The 19,401-nt window shown below is 35.7% G+C and overlaps 1 protein-coding gene across 1 annotated transcript in view; it reads right to left on the bottom strand.

The window, feature by feature from the left end:
• Positions 1-18,163, bottom strand: part of dkk2 (dickkopf WNT signaling pathway inhibitor 2) — a 52,355-nt gene extending 34,192 nt beyond the window's left edge. The window contains exon 1 of the mRNA XM_062033275.1: positions 17,747-18,163. Coding sequence (XP_061889259.1) covers positions 17,747-17,968 — 222 coding nt within the window. The 5' untranslated portion in view covers positions 17,969-18,163. The remainder of the gene's footprint in view (positions 1-17,746) is intronic.
• Positions 18,164-19,401: the final 1,238 nt, after the last annotated feature.

Below are 19,401 nucleotides of genomic sequence, written 5' to 3'. Positions count from 1 at the left end.
ATATATAAATAAATATATACCGGTATGTATGTATATATATATATATATATATATATATATATATATATATATATTTATATTTATATATATATATATATATGTATATAAATAAATATATACCGGTGTGTGTGTGTATATATATATATATATATATATATATATATATATATATATATATATATATATATATATATATATATATATATATATATATATATATATATATATATATATCCATCCATCCATTTCTACCGCTTGTATATATATTGACTGAAAGAGCAGGCACTTGGCGCGATGATGTCATGTTGTCGATGGGAAAATGCAAGAAATGTAATGCCGAGCGCATATTATGTCAAGATAATGGCACTAGCATTTACTTCATTTAAGAATATTTTTCAACATACTGAGCAAAAAGGTCTTTTTTTTTTCTACCAAGAAAAGTGCACTTGTTATTAGTGAGAATATACTTATTTGAAGGTATTTTTGGGTCCATTGAGGTTAGCTAATTTTACTTGTTTTGGAAAGTCTTCACAAGCCAAATTTTCTTGTTCTATTGGCTGATAATTTTTGCTTAGTTCAAGTAAAATACCCCTCATTTTTGTACTGTTTTTTCTTGTTTTTGAACACTGACTTTTTGCAGTGCAGAGCTGTAGCAAAGGCTGTTTTTTTCTTTAAAAGTAGTTTAATACATAGCATATTTTGTCCTACATTAATAACTTTTTAGCATTTAATTAAAGTAAACACAAAATGAAGAATATCATGTAAAGTGGCATTAGGGATGGGATTTGAAGACTTGTTTGTTCAGAACCGATTCTCAGTGAATCAATTCCTGGGAATCGCTTGCCATTTTTTTTCAAAAGATTAGTCAAACGATCCCTGCGGCTGGGAATGCAACGTAGTGACGTCAGACAGCAACATGTTCCCCAGGCTGCCAAAACACTCCAAAGTTTAGCTGTATTTCACAAGAAAAGATTGCAACAGCGCTTGTAATAAATGCAGGGCTTTTATTTGATCAAAAGGAGGACATACAAGCAATATGGTGAAACATTTGAACACACAGCATGCAACAACTATAAATAAATGTCATGTTTTTGAACCATTTCGATGTCACCCCATCAGCAATAACGCTGGCACGTCATCTGAATACAACAGGTACTAACTGACACCGCCTATCATGTTAGCGCTATTGTTTATTCAAATTAAATAAATGCCTTCTCAGTTAGATGAGCATAGTTAGTAGAGATTCTGACTGGCTCCGAGGCGGGCAGTACTCGGTCTAGCTGCTACACTGCAAAAAGTCAGTGTTCAAAAACAAGGGAAAAAAAAATGAGGGGTATTTTATTTGAACTAAGCAAAATTATCTGCCAATAGATCAAGAAAATGTGGCTTGTCAAGACTTTCCAAAACAAGTAAAACTAGTCCTAAGTGTCCAAAAACTTTTGTCTACTGTTAGTCCTAAGTGTCCCAATACTTTTGTTGACATCAGCGCAGTGGTACAGTGGTTCTATTAAGGCTCGTAAAATCACAGCAGCATCAGCAGCGCAGCGGTTCTTTGAAGGCTCGTAAAATCAAAACCGTAGCACTTATTAAAACTCTTTTCAAATCTCTTTGAGTATCCGTCAATCAGAAGGGTTCAAGCTCTCTCCTGTAGTAGTTTGAAGCCGAAACGACAAACGCGCTCAGAGGAGATAATGTTTGATGTTTGGTGACCGGTTTTAACAAAAATTTAGTTTTGAAGGAGGGATTGCAAACTTCCTGTTGATTTTTGCTGAAGAGTGTCAATCTATGAAATGTAGGTCTAAGTGAGACCTACATAGAGGTTTTTGTTTCATGTCTCTAAGACGTTCCTACCGGAAGTTACAAGCAGTTTTGTCTGTGTTTTCCTCTGAGGAGCAGTTTTGTCTCTGTTTTATTCAAAAATTGCGCTAGAGCGCAAATTTGAGTTTTGGGGTTCGTTTTTTTTTTTTATTAGATCGCAATTTCCACCAGTCCTGATGTGTGTGAAAAGTTTGGTGAGTTTTGAAGTATTTTAAGGGGGTCAAATTACAGCTCAAAGAGGCAAAAATTAGTGTTTTTAGTACATTTTTGTCTTGAAGGAGAAATTGCCAACTTCCTGTTGGTTTTTGCCCGAGGATGGGAAATTATGAAATGTAGGTCTACGTCAGACCTACATAGAGGGCTTTGTTTCATGTCTTTACGACCTTCCTAGTGGGTGTTACAGGCAGTTTTTTTTTTCTAGGGGGCGCTAGAGCGCAATTTTGAGTTTTGGGGTTTGGTTTTTATTAGATGGCAATTTTCACAGGTCCTGATGTGTGTGTCAAATTTGGTGAGTTTTGAAGCATGTTAAGTGGGTCAAATTGCAGCTCGAAGAGGCGGCCGGTATAATAATAATAATAAAAGTCCTTTGTCTTTTGTCCTTTGTACAGGGTCATGCGGACCCTAATTAGCTAACCTCAATGAACCCAAAAATAGCTTAAAATAAGTATATTCTCACTAATAACAACTGTACTACTATATGAGTACGTATTTTCTATTGCTTCATTGGAAATAAAACAGCATTTGGCTGTCATCTGTTTTAATTATGAAACACAATTGTGTCAAAGTCATGATTTTTTTTTTCATGCTTGAAATAAGAAATTATTACTTTGAAAAAAAGTAGTTTTCTACTTGTGAGTGTTGATGACACAGCTTTGCAACAGTTGATATTCTAGTTTCAAGCATGTTTTACTCAATATAGCTCATCAAATCTCAGCAACAAGCTGTAATATCTTACTGACATCATTTAGGAGCAAAACACTTAAAACAAGTAAAACACTCTAACATAAAATCTTATGTATGGCCGCGCACAATGTATGGGATGCCCAAAATGTCTGTAACACACCCAGCCGAGTCCCACGGGAAGGGGGGGAATAAAAGTTGGCAAAAGTCCCAAAAATGTTCAAAATACCTGCCCAGGTTCGAGTCCCACAAGTCCCGCCTCCGGCCGGGATACCCAAAATGTCCAAAACGTGCCCAGCAAAGTCCCACCGGAAGGCGGGGAGAAAAGTGAGAAAAGTCGGTAAAATGTTCAAAAATCACACCCGGGTTCGAGTGCTACATGACTTGTGGCACTCCGTGTGGGACTCCAACCTGGGTGTGATTTTTGAACATTTTTGGGGACTTTTGCCGACTTTTCTCACTTTTCTCCCCCACTTCCCGTGGGGCTTTGCTGGGTTTTTGGACACTTTTTGTGCGGCCGGCGGCGGGACTCGTGGGACTGGAACCCGGGGAGGTATTTTGGACAAAATTGGGACTTTTGACCATTTTGGCTGCCTTTTCCCCTCTTCTTCCCCGCCTTCCTGTGCACCATTGCTGGGTGTGTTTTGGACATTTGGACAAAATAGTTTCAAGCATGTTTTACTCAATATAGCTCATCAAATCTCAGCAACAAGCTGTAATATCTTACTGAGATCATTTAGGACCAAAACAAGTAAAACACTCTAACATAAAATCTGCTTAGTGAGAAGAATGATCTTATCAGACAGAAAATAAGCAAATATCACCCTTATTTGACATATTTCATCTTACTTAGATTTCACTTTTTGCAGTGTAGACAAATGTCTCCGAGCAGTGACTATAAGTTTGTGATCGAAAGCTTGCACCCATTGCACCCATTTGCTACAGTAGACGCTCCTGATTTTCGGTAGGTGAACATTCAATTGTAGTCAGGGAAAAGTTGCGTACTTTCCTCCCACCGGATTTTCACAGTTATAATATTAAACAGGTGAAAGTCAAGAAAATAGCTAACCATCTAAAAGTCCTTTCATGTCAGCAATTCAACTTCAAACGTGAAACTAATATATTAACCCATTACATGCAAAGTGATATACATCAAACCTTTGTTATAATTTTGATAATCATGGCGGGGTCACCAACGCGGTGCCCGCGGGCACCAGGTAGCCCGTAAGGACCAGATGAGTAGCCCGCCGGCCTGTTCTAAAAATAGCTCAAATAGCAGCACTTACCAGTGAGCTGCCTCTATTTTTTAAATTGTATTTATTTACTAACAAGCTGGTCTCGCTTTGCCCGACATTTTTAATTCTAAGAGAGACAAAACTCAAATAGAATGTGAAAATCCAAGAAAATATTTTAAAGACTTGGTCTTCACTTGTTTAAATAAATTCATGAATTTTTTTACTTTCCTTCTTATAACTTTCAGAAAGACAATTTTAGAGAAAAAATGCAACCTTAAAAATGATTTTAGGATTTTTAAACACATATACCTTTTTACCTTTTAAATTCCTTCCTCTTCTTTCCTGACAATTTAAATCAATGTTCAAGTACATTTTTTTTTTTATTGTAAAGAATAATAAATACATTTTTTAATTTAATTCTTCATTTTAGCTTCTGTTTTGTCGATGAAGAATATTTGTGAAATATTTCTTCAAACTTATTATGATTAAAATTCAAAAAAATTATTCCGGCAAATCTAGAAAATCTGGAGAATCAAATTTAAATCTTATTTCAAAGTCTTTTGAATTTATTTAAAAAAATTTGTTCTGGAAAATCTAGAAGAAATAATGATTTGTCTTTGTTAGAAATATAGCTTGGTCCAATTTGTTATATATTCTAACAAAGTGCAGATTGGATTTTAACCTATTTAAAACATGTCATCAAAATTCTAAAATTAATCTTAATCAGGAAAAATTACTAATGATGTTCCATAAATTCTTTTTTTAAGTTTTTCTCTTCTTTTTTTCGGTTGAATTTTGAATTTTAAAGAGTCGAAATTGAAGACAAACTATGTTTCAAAATTTAATTGTAATTTTTTTCGTGTTTTCTCCTCTTTTAAACCGTTCAAATAAGTGTAAATATCATTAATTATTAATAATAACATAGAGTTAAAGGTAAATTGAGCAAATTGGCTATTTTTGGCAATTTATTTAAGTGTGTATCAAACTGGTAGCCCTTCGCATTAATCAGTACCCAAGAAGTAGCTCTTGCTTTCAAAAAGGTTGGTGACCCCTGGCTTACAGTATGCGATGAGGTGACGACTTGTCCAGGGTGTACGCAGCCTTCTGCCCCAAATGTGGCTGGGATAGGATTTTAAATGCGCCTTATAGTCCGAAAAATACGGTACAATTTATACGCAAGGCTATTGAAAGTGCTTTAAAATGCAAACAATTACAAGATGGGAATATTTGTTTTGAAATCTAAATAAATGGGACTGAATTGAATGTATGGATCGATTTTTTTCTCCCAACAGCTAAGATGTATTTTAGCATTAGCATTCATTCAATCTGGTTTTTCTCATGCCAACATGATGTTGCTGCCAGCCTTTTGGGGGCATACATGGATGGAGTATTTAGCTGTTTTACACACTTCTTTTTACACTTGCTTGACACTTAAGAGTTTCAAATCTGTGACACACATTACTTTTGCATGCATTGTTGTTTTCATGAATTCTACACAAGGGTTAAGATGCATGTTTCAGTCTCTTTATAGTAAGGGTGTGACCATGAATTGATTAACGTGGACCCCGACTTAAACAAGTTGAAAAACTTATTGGGGTGTTACCATTTAGTGGTCAATTGTACGGAATATGTACTGTACTGTGCAATCTACTAATAAAAGTTTCAATCAATCAATCGGTACACAAACATTTCGGTTCGGTACGTACCTCGGTTCAGAGATCACGGTTCGGTTCATTTTCGGTACAGTAAGAAAAAAACAAAAAAATAAATTTTCTGGTTATTTATTTACCAAAATTTGTAAACAATGGCTTTATCCTTTTAACATAACAATAACATACACTACCGTTCAAAAGTTTGGGGTCACATTGAAATGTCCTTATTTTTGAAGGAAAAGCACTGTACTTTTCAATGAAGATAACTTTAAACTAGTCTTAACTTGAAAGAAATACACTCTATACATTGCTAATGTGGTAAATGACTATTCTAGCTGCAAATGTCTGCTTTTTGGTGCAATATCTACATAGGTGTATAGAGGCCCATTTCCAGCAACTATCACTCCAGTGTTCTAATGGTACAATGTGTTTGCTCATTGGCTCAGAAGGCTAATTGATGATTAGAAAACCCTTGTGCAATCATGTTCACACATCTGAAAACAGTTTAGCTTGTTACAGAAGCTACAAAGCGGACCTTCCTTTGAGCAGATTGAGTTTCTGGAGCATCACATTTGTGGGGTCAATTAAACGCTCAAAATGGCCAGAAAAAGAGAACTTTCATCTGAAACTCGACAGTCTATTCTTGTTCTTAGAAATGAAGGCTATTCCACAAAATTGTTTGGGTGACCCCAAACTTTTGAACGGTAGTGTACATATACACACATGTCCATTGCCAGGGTTAATGTGGTCAACATATATAAAATAAAAACTAAATAAGATAAGGCTCAGAATTGTTTTTTTAACAAAACCTTTCTACATATAAAGTGCAACATTTCCACATATAAAGTGCAACATTAAACGGCTTCAAGTTGTTGCTCAGATTAAATAAAATGACAAAACTTTTCTTCTACATACAAAAAGTGCAACATTAAACAGTCCCCCCCCTCCCCCCCAGCCTTTAACCCTGGTGACTTTCACTCAATTTTCATGTTTGTTGCCAGAAAAATCAGTTTATCCACATTGTCTGCAGAAAGAGCAGACCTGCTTGCAGTTACAATGTCTCCAGCTGTGGAAAATACCCTTTGGCTGGGCACGGAGGTAGCAGGTATGGCGAGGTAGTGCCTGGCTAACTTGGCAGTAAGAGGATATATGGGCTCATCGTTCTTCCACCATAGAAGTGGCTCAAAATCTAGTTTCTAATGCAATATGGTCTTAAATCTGCTGCTATAAAAACATTTGTTATTGCTTTAGCCCTGTCTGACTCGCCGAGGAGAGGCTGCTTGAATGCGGTGGGGAGCTGTGTTTGTTCGTCTTTCTCTTCGTTGAAGCGATGTTATCCATTGTTGCATCGCACCGCGAAACCGAAATGTTCCCAAACGGGAGTTCTTAACGAGGCAGGAGGGTCTTCCAGCATGGTGTTGTAGCCCGTTAGCTGCTAGCATGCCGTGTGTGGTCCCTCAGTGTGCATTGTTTACACAACATGCGGTGCGCTACTTAATATGTCCGTGTGGAAACTCGTTCGGTACACCTCCGAACCGAACCGAATCCCCCGTACCGAAACGGTTCAATACAAATACACGTACCGTTACACCCTTACTTTATCAATCAATCAATCAATCGGGGACGGGCAATATGCGCATTCGTATAGTTAGGAGGAAATGCCTCATTCAGCGCAAAAAAATCGTCTGGTTTGAACCAGGTTTCGCTGAGACCAATGACGTTAAGATTGTTGTCTCTAATGACCTCATTAACTAATAACGTTTTGGAAGACAATGATCTTATGTTTAAAAAGCCCATATTACAGGTGGTGGGCTGTTTTTAGGTGTTTTTGTTGAAATTATCCGTAGTAGCAATATTAATAATGTTTTGTTTATTATGCGTAGTGCACTTTAAATAATTTCGACCATATCTAGGAATTGATATGATGGGAATTTTCAGATTGTTTGCTTGGTGCTGCGATAAACTGAACGCATCATAATTTGCCACCTCAGTAGAATGCATGTCTACCTCTGACACAGTCGCTACAGAAAAAACATTATGTGAGTTGTGTATTATTCTAAGAGAATTGCCGGAAGCCTGGATGAGAGGGGCTGTGATCTGGCCAATCACTGCTGACCCACCAACCGGAGAGTGTTGTGGTTAAGGGTCGAAACACTCGGTGAACGTTGGGGACCACCTGATGACCTCTTGTCCAGGCCAAAGCTTTATCCATTAGAAATGGATTATAATAGCCTATTTGATGTATTTGCAAACTGTCAAGTGTGACTCAAACAGAAATCTATGTTGCTAGCCAGGATGATGGCGCCTTCCTGGTTAGGGTGAAGGCCGTCTCTCATCAGCAAGCCTGGTTTGCCCCAGAAAGAGGGCCAATTATCAATAAACGTTAGTCCCTGTTGTCTACAGAGGCTAGTCAGCCACTTGTTAAGCGAGACTAATTTGCTATACCTCTCATCATTGCCTCTCGCAATTATATATAGTGATTTGTACTTTTCAGCTGTCTTCAACGCAGCCTCTGACATGCTTGATGGCGCTGCAAAGTGCTGAGAGCAGCTCGTCGTAGCCAGAAATGATGTTAAAAAGCTGCACTTTCACTCCTTGGTGGAGTGAGGAGAACATGAAAACCTCACAAAAGCCTGCCAGACCTCAAACGCCTGCTTGCACCTCGGCCGCCGTGATAATATGAAGAGCGCTTTACTACACAGACCACCAGTCTATACCACTGGTAAAATGAGGCATGTCCAAGTGTGGATGGCTTATAATGGCATTTATGGCAGCAGTTACGTATATTTACACACACATAGACCGTGCGTGTGTGTGTGTGTGTGTGTGTGTGTGTGTGTGTGTGTGTGTGTGTGTGTGTGTGTGTGTTCTTGCTGCCAGGAGGTTTTCCACAGTTGTAAAGTTGCAGCCGCAGCTCGGCCCGAGCCAAATAATGTGGCTTAACGTGACTGGCCTTCAGCATCCCGTAACACTGAGGGCCATTTTTATGAGCGGAATAAATCAAAAACAGGTCAAAATGTTCACGTCTCTCACCTGCTGTATGAACCGCCTTTTTATTTATCACATCTTGAAATCCTCCATCATTTGACTTACCCTTTGCACGCTCATTGAGAGACTAGAGAATGAACAGAACATACCTTTTTTTTTTAAAAACTAAAAAAAAAAAAACTGAAGACAAGGATTTAGAAGTTTTTTTCTACTGAATCCCCACAGGAGGGCAGTATTTCTGGGAAAAAAGACACCAGGTCCATTTTTTAAGGTGAAGTCCTTGATGGCCACCTTTATAAATACACTGCAAAAAGTTAGCGTTCAAAAACAAGAAAAAAAATTACAAAAATGAGGGGTATTTTATTTGAACTAAGCAAAATTATCTGCCAATAGAACAAGAAAATTCGGCTTGTCAAGACTTTCCAAAACAAGTAAAATTAGCTAACCTCAATGGACCCAAAAATACCTTAAAATTAGGGATGTCCGATAATGGCTTTTTGCCGATATCCGATATTCCGATATTGTCCAACTCTTTAATTACCGATACTGATATCAACCGATACCGATACTGATGTATACAGTTGTGGAATTAACACATTATTATGCCTAATTTGGACAACCAGGTATGGTGAAGATAAGGTCCTTTTTTAAAAAATTAATAAAATAAAATAAGATAAATAAATTAAAAACATTTTCTTGAATAAAAAACAAAGTAAAACAATATAAAATCAGTTACATAGAAACTAGTAATGAATGAAAATTAGTAAAATTAACTGTTAAAGGTTAGTACTATTAGTGGAGCAGCAGCACGCACAATCATGTGTGCTTACGGACTGTATCCCTTGCAGACTGTATTGATATATGTAGGAAGCACAATATTAATAACAGAAGGAAACAACCCTTTTGTGTGAATGAGTGTAAATGGGGGAGGGAGGTTTTTTGGGTTGGTGCACTAATTGTAAGTGTATCTTGTGTTTTTTATGTTGATTTAATTTAAAAAAAAAAAAAAAAAAAAACGATACCGATAATAAAAAAAACGATACAGATAATTTCCGATATTACATTTGAAAGCATTTATCGGCCGATAATATCGGCCGGCCGATATTATCGGACATCTCTACTTAAAATAAGTATATTCTCGCTAATAACAAGTGCACTTTTCTTGGTAGAAAAAAAAGAGACCTTTTTGCTCAATATGTTGAAAAATATTCTTAAATGAAGTAAATGCTAGTGCCATTATCTTGACATAATGATATGCGCTCGGCAATACATTTCTTGAAACCAGCAAACTTATACTAAAAACTAATTTATTGTTCTTAATGGAAAGGCAACAAGGCAAGCGCTTGTTACTCTCGGGGTCTCCTAGCCGCTCAGGCTAGTCATATTGTCTAAAAATTCATTTTTCCATCGTCAACATGACATCATCGTGCCAAGTGCGGCAGTCAAATAGTGCGCATATATACGAAACTTTAAAAATTGTAATTTTGAAGAATTCATCTGAATGTGCATGAACTATTTCTGTTCAAAATAGTTAGAAATGTCACATGTTAAATGTTTAAATATTAACTGTCAGTTTGCAGTACTGTGCCAACTGTACTACTATATGAGTACGTATGTTCTATTGTTTCATTGGAAATAAAACAGCAAAGTCCATTTGGCTGTCATCTGTTTTAATTATGAGACACAATTGTGTCAAAATCACGATATATTTTTTTTCATGCTTGAAATAAGAAATGATGACTTTAAAAAAGTAGTTTTCTACTTGTGAGTGTTGATGACACAGCTTTGCAACAGTTGATATTCTAGTTTCAAGCATGTTTTACTCAATATAGCTCATCAAATCTCAGCAACAAGCTGTAATATCTTACTGACATCATTTAACAAAGCACTTAAAACAAGTAAAACACTCTAACATAAAATCTGTTTAGTGAGAAGAATGATCTTATCAGACAGAAAATAAGCAAATATCACCCTTATTTGAGATATTTCATCTTACTTAGATTTCACTTTTTGCAGTGTGGTGTTAGCACTGTATGCTAATGTGCAGGTGCAGTGTATGTTTTAGTTGCTTTATTGCAGAACTATTCAACTAAGTCTGCCATACTTCAACGAGTTGACCCTGCTACAAGGCTATTAAAGTCCTCAATAAAGTCAGAAGTTGATACAAATGCAAAATGCTAATCCTCAAAAAGTTCTCTGCAGTTTTTAACGACCTATTGCAAAAACACTGATAAATCATTTTGATGTTTTTTTTTAAGGCCACGCTGCCAACATGCTATACAAAGATCCTCCATAAAACAGGAGTGAGTTATCTGCTGTTTTCTGAGGACCTACTGTCAAAGATCCTCTGTAGAACAAGTCTCCTGTTTTAAAAGACCTACCCTCGAATGTCACAGGCCCATAATTCCAGCATGGCTGACGTCAACGACTTTAAAAGAAGCAGACAAGCACGCGCCGACATTTGGGGCCCGGTGTTAACTTTTTCTCACATTTCTGCTGTCATTTATTATTATGATTTCATGTGCAAGTGCAGCTCACAGTGGCGTCGCGTCTGAAAGCCAATTAGGTTTATGAGGACGGGGATAAACTGGCTTTTCATGTTAAAATGCTACTATAAAAAATATATATATATATATCGAAAACCAAGCTAAAGAAAGTACACTGCAAAAAGTGAAATCTAAGTAAGATTGAATATCTCAAATAAGGGTGATATTTGCTTATTTTCTGTCTGATAAGATAATTCTTCTCACTAAGCAGATTTTATGTTAGTGTTTTACTTGTTTTAAGTGTTTTGGTCAACTGTTGCAAAGCTGTGTCATTAACACAAGTATAAAACTACTTTTTTAAAGTAAACATTTCTTACTACAAGCATGAAAAAAACTAATGATGTCGAGTGCATATCATTATGTCAAGATAATGGCACTAGCATTTACTTCATTTAAGAATATTTTTCAACATATTGAGCAAAAAGGTCTTTTTTTTTTCTACCAAGAAAAGTGCACTTGTTATTAGTGAGAATATACTTATTTTAAGGTAGTTTTGGGTTCATTGAGGTTAGCTAATTTTACTTGTTTTGGAAAGTCTTGACAAGCCAAATTTTCTTGTTCTATTGGCAGATAATTTTGCTTAGTTCAAATAAAATGCCCCTAATTTTTGTATTTTTTTTTTCTTGTTTTTGAACACTGACTTTTTGCAGTATAAATACTCTGCACTGCAAATTATTTGCCTTTTGCCAAGATTAAAAATTTTAAAAATTTGAAATTTCACTAGTTTTAAGAGTTATTTACTTATTTTTAGTCATTGACTTTAAATCATCGTCATTTTATTAGGAATAATTATATTTTGTCTATTCTAGTTTAAAAATGTTTTAATTGAGAAAATATTAAATATTAATGAATTTTGTTTTAAGATTCTGCATGTCCCGAGGATGCTTAATTTAGAAATTGCCAGTTGTATAATGCTTGTTTTCAGAATAAAATACTTATTTCTATCTCAAAAGTCCTGCTAATTTCTAGATGTACAAATCTTAATTTAGGATGTCTTATCAAGTCAAATGATCTGTCCATGCAGCTAGTTATTCTCACTAGTTTTTAGTATGTTTCCCCCCTAAAACTGGGGTCGGCAACCCGCGGCTCTAGAGCTTAAGTGGACCCCGACTTAAACAAGTTGGAAAAACTTATTCGGGTTTTACCATTTAGTGGTCAATTGTACAGAATATGTACTGTACTGTGCGATCTACTAATAAAAGTCTCATTCAATTAATTTGATTTTCCTGAGGGAACTCTCCTGAAGGAATCAATAAAGTACTATCTATCTATCTATCTATCTATCTATCTATCTATCTATCTATCTATCTATCTATCTATCTATCTATCTATCTATCTATCTATCTATCTATCTATCTATCTATCTATCTATCTATCTATCTATCTATCTATCTATCTATCTATCTATCAATCAATGCGGCTCTTTAGCGCCGCCCTAGTGGCTCTCTGGAGCTTTTTTCAAAAATGTATGAAAAATGGAAAAAGATGAGGGGAAAAAAAAATATTTTTTGTGTTAATATGGTTTCTGTATGAGGACAAACATGACACAAACCTCCCTAATTGTTATAAAGCACACTGTTTGTGTTAAACATGCTTCACTGATTCGAGTATTTGGCGAGCGCCGTTTTGTCCTACTAATTTTGGCGGTCCTTGAACTCACCGTAGTTTGTTTTCATGTATAACTTTCTCCGACTTTCTAGGACGTGTTTTATGCCACTTCTTTTTCTGTCTCATTTTGTCCACCAAACTTTTAACGTTGTGCAAAGGTGAGTTTTGTTAATGTTATTGACTTGTGTGGAGTGCTAATCGGGCATATTTGGTCACTGCATGACTGCAAGCTAATCGATGCTAACATGCTATTTAGGCTAGCTATATGTACATATCGCATCATTATGCCTCATTTGTAGCTATATTTGAGCTCATTTAGTTTCCTTTAAGTCCTTTTAATTCAATTTATATCTCATGACACACTATCTGTATGTAATATGGCTTTGAATTTTTGGCGTGACAGCTCCAGACAGATTTGTTTTTGTATTTTTGGTCCAATATGGCTCTTTCAACATTTTGGGTTGCTGACACCTGCCCTAAAATGTTGTCTTTTTGACATATATCTGGTTAGCTCTTTTTTGCAGTGTAGCTTGTAAAAAAAAAGTTGTAATTTTACGATGATATTGTCTAAAAATGGTGTGCCTACATAGCTGCAACCATCACGGATGCTGTTGAATCAGTTTGTATGTAGTTTTAGTACATGTACTACAACATGATATAGGTACATCCAAGCTCATATAGTATATGTAGTACAACATGATATAGGTACCTCCAAGCTCATATAGTATATCTAGTACAACATGATATAGGTACATCCAAGCTCATATAGTATATGTAGTACAACATGATATAGGTACAACCAAGCTCATATAGTATATGTAGTACAACATGATATAGGTACATCCAAGCTCATATAGTATATGTAGTACAACATGATATAGGTACATCCAAGCTCATATAGTATATGTAGTACAACATGATATAGGTACAACCAAGCTCATATAGTATATGTAGTACAACATGATATAGGTACATCCAAGCTCATATAGTATATGTAGTACAACATGATATAGGTACATCCAAGCTCATATAGTATATGTAGTACAACATGATATAGGTACAACCAAGCTCATATAGTATATGTAGTACAACATGATATAGGTACAACCAAGCTCATATAGTATATGTAGTACAACATGATATAGGTACATCCAAGCTCATATAGTATATGTAGTACAACATGATACAGGTACATCCAAGCTCATATAGTATATGTAGTACAACATGATATAGGTACATCCAAGCTCATATAGTATATGTAGTACAACATGATATAGGTACATCCAAGCTCATATAGTATATGTAGTACAACATGATATAGGTACATCCAAGCTCATATAGTATATGTAGTACAACATGATATAGGTACAACCAAGCTCATATAGTATATGTAGTACAACATGATATAGGTACATCCAAGCTCATATAGTATATGTAGTACAACATGATATAGGTACATCCAAGCTCATATAGTATATGTAGTACAACATGATATAGGTACAGCCAAGCTCATATAGTATATGTAGTACAACATGATATAGGTACAGCCAAGCTCATATAGTATATGTAGTACAACATGATATAGGTACATCCAAGCTCATATAGTATATGTAGTACAACATGATATAGGTACATCCAAGCTCATTTAGTATATGTAGTACAACATGATATAGGTAAGTCAATGTAGTATTGCATGATCTAGTTACATCCAAGCTACAGCACAATGATCTATCTGGCATTGGAAGAGGAGTTCAGAACAAACCAATATTCCCCCATCTCTTTAAAAATATGTATTTACAAGTTAACAGTCTATTAAGTGTGTGGGAAAACATATTTCACTATAACCATATATTACGGAGGTTAAATTGCCTGTTTTCTATTTACGGTAGTTTCAATTCTCAATAGAACTTGATACATGAATGTCATTTATTTAAAAAATAAATACAAAATTCTCGTTATGAGAAATTGGCACTGATTTTGAAAATGTCCTGAAATATTCAGGATCATTTCTGGTCATTTGCGTCTTTTGCAACCCTACTCAGTTTCAACCATTTTGGTCCAGAGTTGCATGATTGTTCATAAACACGGAGCTCTCGGTTTTTTGTTCAAAATATGACAACAATGCGTGGTTGTGCTAAAGGTGCCAATCAATTAGTGTAAGTATTTGCAAATATTCATTAGTGCAGTGGTTCTCAACCTTTTTTCAGTGATGTACCCCCTGTGAATTTTTTTTTAATTCAAGTACCCCCTAATCAGAGCAAAGCATTTTTGGTTGAAAAAAAAGAGATAAAGAAGTACAATACAGCACTATGTCATCAGTTTCTGATTTATTAAATTGTATAACAGTGCAAAATATTGCTCATTTGTTGTGGTCTTTCTTGAACTATTTGGAAAAAAAGATATAAAAATAACTAAAAACTTGTTGAAAAATAAACAAGTGATTCAATTATAAATAAAGATTTCTACACATAGAAGTAATCATCAACTTAAAGTGCTCTCTTTGGGGATTGTAATAGAGATCCATCTGGATTCATGAACTTAATTCTAAACATTTCTTCACCAAAAAATTTATCTTTAACATCAATATTTATGGAACATGTCCACAAAAAATCTAGCTGTCAACACTGAATATTGCATTGTTGCATTTCTTTTCACAGTTCTTTTTGACAGACATTTTTAAAAAATCTCACGTACCCCTTGGCATACCTTCAAGTACCCCCAGGGGTACGCGTACCCCCATTTGAGAACCACTGCATTAGTGCACTGCAAAAAGTGAAATCTAAGTAAGATGAAATATCTCAAATAAGGGTGATATTTGCTTATTTTCTGTCTGATAAGATCATTCTTCTCACTAAGCAGATTTTATGTTAGAGTGTTTTACTTGTTTTAAGTGTTTTGCTCCTAAATGATGTCAGTAAGATATTACAGCTTGTTGCTGAGATTTGATGAGCTATATTGAGTAAAACATGCTTGAAACTAGAATATCAACTGTTGTGTCATCAACACTCACAAGTAGAAAACTACTTTTTTAAAGTCATCATTTCTTATTTCAAGCATGAAAAAAAAAAATCATGACTTTGACACAATTGTGTCTCATAATTAAAACAGATGACAGCCCAATGCTGTTTTATTTCCAATGAAACAATAGAACATACATACTCATATAGTAGTACAGTTGGCACAGTACAGTAAACTGACAGTTAATATTTAAACATTTAACATGTGACATTTCTTACTATTTTGAACAGAAATAGTTCATGCACATTCAGATAAATTCCTCAAAATTACAATTAAAACATTTTTGGCCGGGGGCCGGGCTGTATATATGCGCACTAATTGACTGAAAGAGCACACACCTGGTGCGATGATGTCATGTTATCCATGGAAAAATGCATTTTTAGACTATATGATTTGCCTGAGCGGCTAGGAGACCCCGAGAGTAACAAGCGCTTGCCTTGTTGCCTTTCCATTAAGAACAATAAACTAGTTTTTAGTATAAGTTTGCTGGTTTCAAGAAATGTAATGCCGAGCGCATATCATTATGTCAAGATAATGGCACTAGCATTTACTTCATTTAAGAATATTTTTCAACATATTGAGCAAAAAGGTCTCTTTTTTTTCTACCAAGAAAAGTGCACTTGTTATTAGTGAGAATATACTTATTTGAAGGTATTTTTGGCTTCATTGAGGTTAGCTAATTTGACTTGTTTTGGAAAGTCTTGACAAGCCAAATTTTCTTGTTCTATTGGCAGATAATTTTGCTTAGTTCAAATAAAATACCCCTCATTTTTGTATTTTTTTTTCTTGTTTTTGAACACTGACTTTTGCAGTGTAAATACTCTACACTGCAAATTATTTGCCATTTGCCAAGATTAAAAACTAAAAAATTTTGAAATTTCACTAGTTTTAAGTAGGGATGTCCAATAATGGCTTTTTGCTGATATCCGATATTCCGATATTGTCCAACTCTTTAATTACCGATACCGATATCAACCGATACCGATATCAACTGATATATGCAGTCGTGGAATTAACACATTATTATGCCTAATTTGGACAACCAGGTATGGTGAAGATAAGGTACTTTTTAAAAAAAAATAAAAAATAAGATAACTAAATTAAAAACATTTTCTTGAATAAAAAATAAAGTAAAACAATATAAAAACAGTTACATAGAAACTAGTAATTAATGAAAATGAGTAAAATTAACTGTTAAAGGTTAGTACTATTAGTGGAGCAGCAGCACGCACAATCATGTGTGCTTACGGACTGTATCCCTTGCAGACTGTATTGATATATATTGATATATAATGTAGGAAGCCAGAATATTGATAACAGAAAGAAATGGGGGAGGGAGGAGTTTTTTGGGTTGGTGCACTAATTGTAAGTGTATCTTGTGTTTTTTATGTTGATTTAATAAAAAAAACCCAAAAAAAAAACAAAACAAAAAAACCGATACCAATAATTTCTGATATTACATTTTAACGCATTTATCGGCCGATAATATCGGCAGGCCGATATTATCGGACATCCGTAGTTTTGAGAGTTATTTACTTATTTTTAGTCATTGACTTTAAATCATAATCTTCATTTTATTAGGAATAATTATATTTTGTCTATTCTAGTTTAAAAATGTTTAAACATTTTCTTGTTCTATTGGCAGATAATTTTGCTTAGTTCAAATAAAATACCCCTAATTTTTGTATTTTTTTTCCTTGTTTTTGAACACTGACTTTTTGCAGTGCAGTATTAATTTATGTCTATTTTTGTGGTGTGCTTTGCATATTATTGATACATATTTGGCTCACAGTATGACGCAGTGCAGATTTATAACCGCGTAAACGTTACAAATGCTGAATAAATGACATTTTGTTGGCAAAAAGTAGATTTTGGATGAAAGTCTTATATCGCTGGTGTACATAATGGGGTGAGTGGTGTGTGAACTTAAATGAGAGATGAGCTAGAAAAAGGTATGCATCATTGGTATTGCGTGAATTACCTGCGCAAAGGTGATGTGCTTCTGGCCAGTGCTGGCGTATGCGGCAGCGGAGCGGTTGGAGGCGGCTGCGGCGGGCGCCTCTTCCTCCTCCGCTGCGAGTAGAACCGACTTGATGGCGTTAAGCTTAGGTCGCCCCCCGGGGGTCTGGCACGTCCCTGTCCTCAAAGCGCTGGCGAGGAGAGGCAGCAGCAGCCAGCATTTATTCCAAGTGGACACCAGCATCCTTTTTCAATTAAAAAGCCACAATTGGGCGGAAAAAAACCGGTTGGGAAAGTGTTCAGGCTTCACGGCCGATGGTTGCACTTGTTCTCCGGCAAGATCACGCAGGAACCAAAAAAGCCACCATTTGTGTGTTTTTTGCGCATGAGAGCGGTAAAGTTAAAAAAGGAGTTTAATGAAGTTCCAACTTAGTGTGTGTGTGAGTGCTGACTGAGAGAGCGAGTGAGCCCATCTTGCCTTTATAGCATCCTAACAGCTCTCTTCCTCCGCCCCCATTCACAAAAAAAGGACTGAAAGTGATCTCGCTCTATGCGGGCTATGCTGTCTGGAGCCCGGCCGGCACCAGCAGCCCCTTTGGGAACAAACTATATAAAAATGACACACTGTGTACTTTAACCGGGCCCTTGACCCCCTCCACACGTTTTACTGCAGCAGAGGAAATGGAAAAATCAGGGTTAAGTTGCGCTTTGTATGAGGGGCGTTTTATCCCCTCTCTAATTAAGTGCAAGTTAAGTGGACTTTTAGAGAGTGGCCGTGTTGTAAAAATGGAAGAGAATAATGCAATACGCATGTGTGCTATCTCACAACTTCTGTTTCGGGCTCATTCTAACCATGCATGGAATCATCCCTTAGACTTGGTCAGAACTCTCACAGAAGAAGAAGACAGAACACTTGTGTTGGTGTCTTTAGAGAACTGGACGCCAGATTAGACACAGTCTCTAGTACTGTTCACAAGCAGCGTACATTTTCAGCAGTTTAGTATTATCAGTTTTTCGACAAATTTTAGTCATCTAGATTGATTTAGTTTCAGTCAATGAAACTACACTGCAAAAAGTGAAATCTAAGTAAGATGAAATATCTCAAATAAGGGTGATATTTGCTTATTTTCTGTCTGATAAGATCATTCTTCTCACTAAGCAGATTTTATGTTAGAGTGTTTTACTTGTTTTAAGGGTTTTGGTCCTAAATGATGTCAGTAAGATATTACAGCTTGTTGCTGAGATTTGATGACCTACACTACCGTTCAAAAGTTTGGGGTCACATGTAAATGTCCTTATTTTTGAAGGAAAAGCACTGTACTTTTCAATGAAGATAACTTTAAACTAGTCTTAACTTGAAAGAAATACACTCTATACATTGCTAATGTGCTAAATGACTATTCTAGCTGCAAATGTCTGGTTTTTGGTGCAATATCTACATAGGTGTATAGAGGCCCATTTCCAGCAACTATCACTCCAGTGTTCTAATGGTACAATGTGTTTGCTCATTGGCTCAGAAGGCTAATTGATGATTATAAAACCCTTGCGCAATCATGTTCACACATCTGAAAACAGTTTAGGTCGTTACAGAAGCTACAAAACTGACCTTCCTTTCAGCAGATTGAGTTTCTGGAGCATCACATTTGTGGGGTCAATTAAACGCTCAAAATGGCCAGA

Source organism: Entelurus aequoreus, linkage group LG22, assembly GCF_033978785.1.
Source record: "Entelurus aequoreus isolate RoL-2023_Sb linkage group LG22, RoL_Eaeq_v1.1, whole genome shotgun sequence".
Taxonomy (NCBI): Eukaryota; Metazoa; Chordata; class Actinopteri; order Syngnathiformes; family Syngnathidae; genus Entelurus; species Entelurus aequoreus.
Note: the sequence above shows the minus strand (reverse complement) of the source record. Positions and strands in the feature narration are given on the sequence as shown.